The sequence below is a fragment of the Salmo salar genome, chromosome ssa21, assembly GCF_905237065.1.
Source record: "Salmo salar chromosome ssa21, Ssal_v3.1, whole genome shotgun sequence".
NCBI classification, from domain to species: domain Eukaryota; kingdom Metazoa; phylum Chordata; class Actinopteri; order Salmoniformes; family Salmonidae; genus Salmo; species Salmo salar.
In genome coordinates this window covers 11,049,428-11,057,550 of record NC_059462.1, presented here as the reverse complement: position 1 = coordinate 11,057,550, position 8,123 = coordinate 11,049,428, and the positions used below count along the sequence as shown (strand labels likewise).

General features: G+C 40.3%; 1 protein-coding gene across 1 annotated transcript; it reads left to right on the top strand.

Moving 5' to 3' along the window:
• Window positions 1-2,050: 2,050 nt before the first annotated feature.
• Window positions 2,051-2,593, top strand: LOC106581735 (pancreas transcription factor 1 subunit alpha-like). Its single transcript, XM_045704883.1, has one exon. The coding sequence runs from the start codon at window positions 2,051-2,053 to the stop codon at window positions 2,591-2,593; it is 543 nt and encodes a 180-aa protein (XP_045560839.1).
• The last annotated feature ends 5,530 nt before the right edge of the window (window positions 2,594-8,123 follow it).

Sequence of the window (8,123 nt, the reverse complement as noted above, 5' to 3'; positions counted from 1 at the left end):
ACCCTGTTACACATAGATAGGCAGGCTAGAAATGTTTAACAATTTCTTTTTTTTTGTGAAGCTTACATTCAATTGCCACTCCCTGTTGCACACAACAAGCTTCAATGGCAATCTTCAATTTAAGAAGAAATCATCAACCCTGTTTCTTTATTTGGCACTTGATGGGCACTTATTATAGTATTTTTTTTAATTTGACCTCTTGAGATGAAGTTGAACATGTGCTCTTTTGACATAATGTTAAAAGGAGGTGAAATCAACGTTTTTTTGACCAAGTTACATTTCTCAAAAGGCACCAACTTGGTGGAATGACCCACATGTCTTCTTATGTAATCATAGGAAGCTTGCATATTCAAGATAGCATGCAAAGGTACAGGTCTGGGGATCTTTACAATTGCTACAATAATCTGCACAGAATCTCGAACAGCATTGACGACTTGCACTATGTTTAATGTAATATCAACTGCAAACCAGGTAATTTGGTTCTGCTATTAGATGAAGCATAGATGAAGCATAGTAACAACACATTACGTTTTTGTACAAAATATCTGGTTGAAAGCGCACTGATAGCACATTTAGATGGCAATTAAACCAACAATCTGACATTGTTTTTCCATTGGAAATTTGGTTATGCCTTTAGATGGTTGAAAGCATGGTGACAACACACTGGGAATTCAATAAACTTCTCTCAGTCTTTTTGAGTGGATGAATAAAGGTTTCAATGTCTCAATCAATTATTACTCAAATGCCCACGTTGAAATGACGTGATGTGCCCAGTGGGTTGGTACTCTAACCACTAAAGAGAAAGCAGGCCTTGCTTTCTGCGTTTGCAATGACAAACACTCCCTTTTCAACGAAAATCATAAAGACTGGTTAAATCAAACACTTATGTTAGAAAATGTAAACATACTATTAGTATATACATAAAAAACATATGTACTTCCCATAGGCAGCAGACACAACATTTCATTGACTTTCGCCGTAATTAGAGGCTATCTCCTTCTGTCACAGGCCTAATAAAAGTAATAGACTTTGCGAATTTACTTGCTTTGTGTGATAAACAGACCAAAAATAATAATAATGAATAAAAATTGTTTTGTTTCAGCTTGCTTTTGTTGTTTTCTAATAGCAATTGTTAAGACAAAACGCAATAGACAAGTTGATGCAGGAAAATGATACGTGCCTGACTTGCATCAGACCATACTCAGGTTTGCTACAACATAGACTATTGCAATGGAAGCCCCTTGCATTTGATTGTATTGTTGTACCAACACCCTCAACATCATTTGCTTGTCTTACGTTGCTCGTTTTGTAGGCCTATCAACTAAGTCTTAAGTTGGGGGCTGTGTCGCTTGATAATTGAGAGTGCTCTCATATGTTTCGGACAGTATTGTGTGGCACGAACTGAGATCTAATTATAAAGCTATTCTATTCAGATGCCACCCGGTTGACCAAGTGCTAGACGCGGGGAAAAACTGGGCATGAGGCCTCTCAAGGAACGAATGGCAAATAGTCTACGTCGTTTTCTTTGTAAATATGAGGCTACTCTTTGCTCTTTGTATAGGGAACAACTTGAGTAAAGTTTATAATTGGACACGTGTTTTTCTTCTGTCGGTAATTTGAAGATCAACTGATTCCTTTGTATCTAGCTCCGCTTTTTAAAAGGCAATGAGTGATCTATTGGGGGGGGGCATATGTGTCCTAATTAGGTCCTTTTCAAGCCTTTAGAATATACGCGCGCCCCCTGCTGCAAGCACCCCGCGGCCAGACATGGAAGCCCGGGAACTATTTAATGCTCGGGATGTGCGCTGCGCGTGTCACACAGTCCAGAGATTACAAGTGACGTGTAGCGCACAATCAGACGGTCCTCACAAGCACTTTATTTTGAACTAGGGACTTTTAAACTAGGCACCGATTTCGTGCTTGCAGGCTACACGTTTTCTCCTGCCGGGTAAAAACAGCTTATTGAATTGAACAATAAGACTTTAAAATGGAAGATGTATTATTTGACTTGGATCAAGATGATACTACAAACTTTGATTTCTGGGGCCAGATGGACCTTAACTTCCAGTTCCAGGCCCAGTTGGACAGTCTACTCTTTGACTGCACCACGGTCAGCGGCCAGCTTTCGCCCTGGTCCTCGTTCGGTGGCCAGTCCATGTTCCCGGACGCGCAGCTGACCTTCACAGACCTGGACTCGCAGTCTCCCGGCCTTGGCGCTGGTGCTGAAGTGGACAGCTCCTCGGCGGACGAGCCCCACGAGTTGAGCAAGCGCAGGCCTCGGCGGTTTGTGCCCCATCACCCGTACAAGATCCAGCGACACGCCGCTAATATCCGGGAGAGGAAGAGGATGCTGAGTATCAATTCGGCGTTCGAAGAGCTGCGGTGCCACGTGCCCACCTTTCCGTATGAAAAGCGCCTGTCCAAGATTGATACCCTGAGACTCGCCATTGCCTACATTGCCCTCCTGAGAGAAATATTGATATCCGGCTGCGACCCCAAGTCATATTTGGATGAATGCATGAAGAATGGTTACAAGAATCAAACCAATGCAATATGGAACACAAGTGGTGAGCAGAAAATACAAATAGCCTAATTACTGAAAAAGTAGATGTTGTCAGAACCATGTTAGATCATGCAATGAGATTACACTTATAAACAATTCGATTCTTTGCTTGAAAGATAAGCTTTTGAATCTGTTCCATTCAAAGATTGAAAAGCTACATCGAAACTGGTGCAAAAGCTCCGACAATAGGCTATATCTGGCCCCTAGATACTTTTGCCTCCCACAAGGTCGTAATTATATGCACTTACATGTAGAAATTATCAATAGGATAACTGAGAATGTGTAATGGCTATGACTTGACCAAATAGTCTATTACAGTAGACTCCCACTGGACACAAACTGCTCGAATCAACTTTGTTTCAATGTAATTTGTGAATTTATTGTGACTTGGAAAAGTGGAAAATACATTGGATTTGAAAAAAAGTCATCAACATAAACCATTGTTTTAAAGGGTGAAATTTCAACCCCAGGATTATGTCATTTTGGTAACCAAATTTCAACATAGCCAAACCTCATATAAAATATGTTGAATTTCTACTTTTAAAACAATGTTAGATCTTCAACGTTATCTCCGCTATCAGACAAAAATAAATAGGCTGGGCAGCACCTCCTACTGGAGAATTGATCAATCTACAGCTACCCTTTGGTCTCCCATCCAGGGTTTTAACCAAGCCCAGCTATGATATTTGTCACTGACTATTATTACCAATGTGCCAGTTGAGAGATCTCCACTTAAAAACGAAATATATTCACTGTTACTATGGAAGTCATTCCAAAGGGTAGGTTTAACAGAGCAAATGGAATGTTATCATACGTTATGTCAAATGTCATCAATTATACTATTTAGGCCGGTATAGCATTTGCAAAATCATCAACAGCTATTGATTACATTTAATCCCGGATTCAACAAAAAATAGACGATACATATGCCTAGGGTTTCAAAGCACTGGTTGATTTAAAATTTTATGATATGTAGTGATATTTAATGGTGTTTTGGTTGTCAATGCAACCAAATGTCAACATTTGAAGGAGATTTTTCTTCTGCTTGGATAGCACATTTTGAGGTTACTGTAACTATAAAGGTCTTCTTATGTAATCATGTATGTTCAAGAGAGAATGCATAGGTTGTTGGCTCGTCGCAGGTCTGTGGAGATCTTCACATGTGCTGTAATAATCTGTGCAATCTGCGTAAAATGGTTCTGCTATTAGATGAAGCACAGTGATAACACATTAATCTGCTGTATAAATAAACAACATATCGGACATTGTATTCCCAGTTGAACTTTGCTGTGCTTTTAAATGGTTGTAAGCGCAGTGATAGACATTTGGGTGACAACTAAACCAAAAATCCGTCATTTTTTTTCTCCATTGGAATTTGGTTGTGCTTTTAGACCGTTGAAAAAAACACATTGGAAATTCAACTCACTTTTGGCTGTCTTTTCACGTGTCCGTCTTATTTCTATTTCTGGTGTGTTTTTATTCTACTTTACTTTTTAATAATTCATTTTTTATAGTATTATTGCGTTGTTGGGAAAGAGCAAGAATGCATTTCACTGTACTAGTGCACGTGACAATAACAACTTTGACGTCATTACGGTAAATCTTTATTTTTCCATTGGAATTCTAGTTTGTAAACCAATACTGTATATGCATGGCCCATATTTTATGACTTCATGTTGGGTGTGGGACATTACCAAACCCCATTTACGAAAATTGCAAACAGCAGACAGGATAGACCCAAGGAAGGATGAGGTATCCTACCAAGTGTTTATAATTAAATTAGCACATGGAGAAGGGCAGCATATGCTAATGGCCGACAGCAAACTCCAAAGCTCATTGGCTCTTAATTGAGTTTGTGTCACTTAAACAGCTTGCTTTGTTTATGTTTGTTGTGTGTTTTATTCCCAGCTGTCTCTCTCTTTGGTGTGGGTGCTCAAAGGCTCCCCTTTACCAGAGCACAAGTATTCTCGCTGCACTCAATGGTTGGCTGTGTACTTTAGTTAACCAATTCTGTGGGGCTCCACTCCAGCCATATGGAGGGGGCATTGAGGAATGACTGTACCCCTTTGCTCAGCCCAGACCTGCGACTTATTAAACAATCATTAAAATGTATCTAAAGATGTATCTAAAGCCCCATGTTTGCCCTGCTTTTGTCCCGTTTCACTCTAGATCTGACAGCCCGGCTCTCCTGGATAAAGTGGGATTAACTCAGGATGGAGCGACCCAAGTACATGGGGGGGGGGGGTGTTGGCGGGGGATTTACACCCCCTTCTCTGTCCGTGTCAATGGCAGCATCACATCAGGGGCTGAGTGACATCTGCAGACTTCTCACCAGGCCGTGCACCTCTCTCTGCAGACATCCGCGCCCCTCACAGCTTTTAATATTTGAATGTGTTGTGGATTGGTAATTGAGTGCCAGTGTTTCTTTGGAGTTGCCTGTTGTTTTACAGTGAATGGGGGACCGGGGCCAGACTCAAGCCTATGGGGATGGTGCTTGTCACAGGGGAGAGAAGCAGGCTGGCATGGGACTGAATTAACCTTGGTAATAAAAAAAATAAAAAGAATCGTATGGAGTATCATACTGAAGTGTTCATTTGAAACCTTTTGCTGTTGTTCATTAGACACTGTTACAAGGGACTTGATGATGTAAATTAGACTGTGTGACACCCACATTTCAGTAAGTTAATTTATCCTAATGAATTAATCATTGTATTTATTTAAATTAATTTATGTATTTATTCGTCAATTTGTTTATTTATTTATTATTTTGTATTGGTCATTTTGGTTCTTTTGTATTATTTTGATGGATTAACATTCCTTTTTTATTAATGATTTATTCAACTTTTTTAATGTATGGTGGCTAGTTGTTTATCTTTAATCAATTATGTATTATGTCATCAAATGGACCATTTTGATATTCCTACTACTTATTATGAAGATACCTGTATATTGTTTTTCTAGTGCTTGTGAGTATTGAGGTGAAATTGTAAAGCCGGGTTGGACTGGGGAATGGATTTGTGCTTGATGGCAAATCAGGGAATTCCTAACACAATGAAATTAGGCAGTATGTTTTCCAGATTATTCTCCCCATGCTGACTGTAATTCCTCTATGTTGGTTAGGAGTTTGAAACGAAGATGGAACGAATCCAACCAACCTGTGTGTATTTGTAATGGTTCCCGAAGCCCTGTTGGTGACATTGAATCTGCAGCTGTGGTGTCCAGGCCCACTGTAGAGACCTTTAGCTTTCCCCCTGCACACACACACACAGCAGCATTTGGTTTAGCCATTTCCCTTACGGTCAAAAGACGTACTCAGGTGACTCCACATTCTGTTCCCACTTAGCTGGCTCTATCCACTGGGACCAGCTTAGCAAGGCCTCACTGACACTGTCACTGTAAATGACTCTCAATGTCATCATGTAAATCCATGGATGTCAATGTAGTGCCTGTGCACTCATACTACGTATGGTTTAGTCAGAGACGTAGTAAACAGAGACAGAAGGAGTATTCCCAGTGCGCACACTCCCTCTGTTCTCCTGCACGTGTACTTTTAGTGCTGCTAACGACCCTCATAGGAAACAGTTACGCAGGAACACACAGCAATATGGGAAGTCCATTTGGGTGGGGGAGACTTAAGGGGTGGATGGCGGTGAGGTTCCTCAGAGGACCCTAAATGGGAGTATGGGAGTGTCATCCCTCCCACAGGTGTGTGTGTGTGTGTTTGTGTGTCACCTGTGGATCCATTCCCACCACCTCCTTCAGGGTTACACCCTTTCTTTAACCACCATCTTACACCACTCCCCTCCATGCCCCCCCCTCCATGGCCCCCCCCACCCCATATTACATAGACAGGGCAGGTGTTGTCTTTACTGTACACCTGTTTTACTTGACTGGGGATGTAAATAAGTGCTTTACACTATGGACTGTGAAATAAATAACTTGGTTAGTTTCTATGGTTGTTTACTCGACTTATATTGAGCACCATTCATCACAACATCACCAGCCATTCGTCTAATGTCACAATTCACGTAATGTACTTGATTAAACAAGTAATGTGCTTGATTATCTACTGATCTTGGAGGTAGCCTATAATGAATGACTTTCTGTCACCTTTGACTGTAAATGCTCGTTGACCACTACCTCCCTCTATTGGAAACTATTGGATAGGCATTGAGTGGTGGGGACTGGGGAGCAACCAAACATGGAACAATCTTTCAATTACAGGACAGCGACGCTTTTATCAGTCACGGTAGGAAAAATTTGTAGGAATTCAGAAAATGCAAATCACACACACAATCAAGCCTTTTCCTGGGATTTTTACAGTATGCGGTCCTTAAAAAAATTGATGTTTTATTTCCCCATCCTCTTTGGGGAAAATAACTTTATTTAACATTTTTGTTTTAACAGGTATTTTGTTACATATACAATTTACATACATTTTTACATACATGGTTGGCCTACTTTTATACACAGTATTGCATAGCATAAATATAGATTTTTTGAGATACACGTTACACAATAGTGCAGAAGGCCTACTCCAGCCTTTTACTTTGATGAAGTAGGCTAGGCTAGAAAATAGGTCTACTTACTCATGATCTCGGTCATTAAGTGTAAGGGGAAATCAGCTAATAATTTACAAGAGTGGAATAAATTGTGATTATTGGACAAAGAGAAATTATAACTTGATGGACATTCAAATTCTATCTGTCAGTGTTTTCTGTACTGAACTTAAAAATTAAGTCATCATAAACCTCTAAGGGCTCTGTTCAATCTGTATCCCTGAAGCATTACAGATAGCGAGCTACCAATGTAAAGGTAATTTCCTATTAAGCCTACATCTGCAGCGTTTACCTGGAATACAATCTCTGCGGATGCGGGAACATTGCCTTTAATTTTCAATCACGCTGTAACGCTGAATTTCCGCGATACGGATCGAATAGAGCCCTAAGTTACTGGCTATGACCCTGACCCTGGCCCCAACAGCACGCCTAGCCTAGAATGCCTTTCGTATGAGACAAGTGAGCAAAGAGATGGAAAATTCCGAGGTCCACTGCAAGCATGTCCAGTCAAGCCTTGTTCACAATACCCATAAGCACTCCGTTATGGATGTCCACAACCGAGTGGAATCACAACGCCCCCTTGCGTTTGAAGGCTCCATTGAGAGACGGAGTCCACATACTTTACGTGATAGCTAGCAACTTGTAAACAATTATCCATTCCTATAAGTGAGTACTATTTGAATAGTAGTGTTAAATATTACACATCGGCTGTTAAGCCAATTATATTATATAACTGTTGCCTCCTGTTTTAGTTTATTGTTGTGATGGTAATGACATTAGTTTTTTATGCTAATTATTAGGTAGAAGTCGCTAGCTACACTGATATCTTCAACCTAGCTTTTAGCTAGCTAGCTGCTCTGCAGCGCAACCTAGCTTGACTTGCTATAAAGTTAGAGAAACAAGTTGAGGAAAAAGTAATTAAACAAAACATGTTTTATTATCACCTGAAACAATCTATTTATCATGTCTTGAATGAAAAGGTCATATTTAGCAATCTCCCA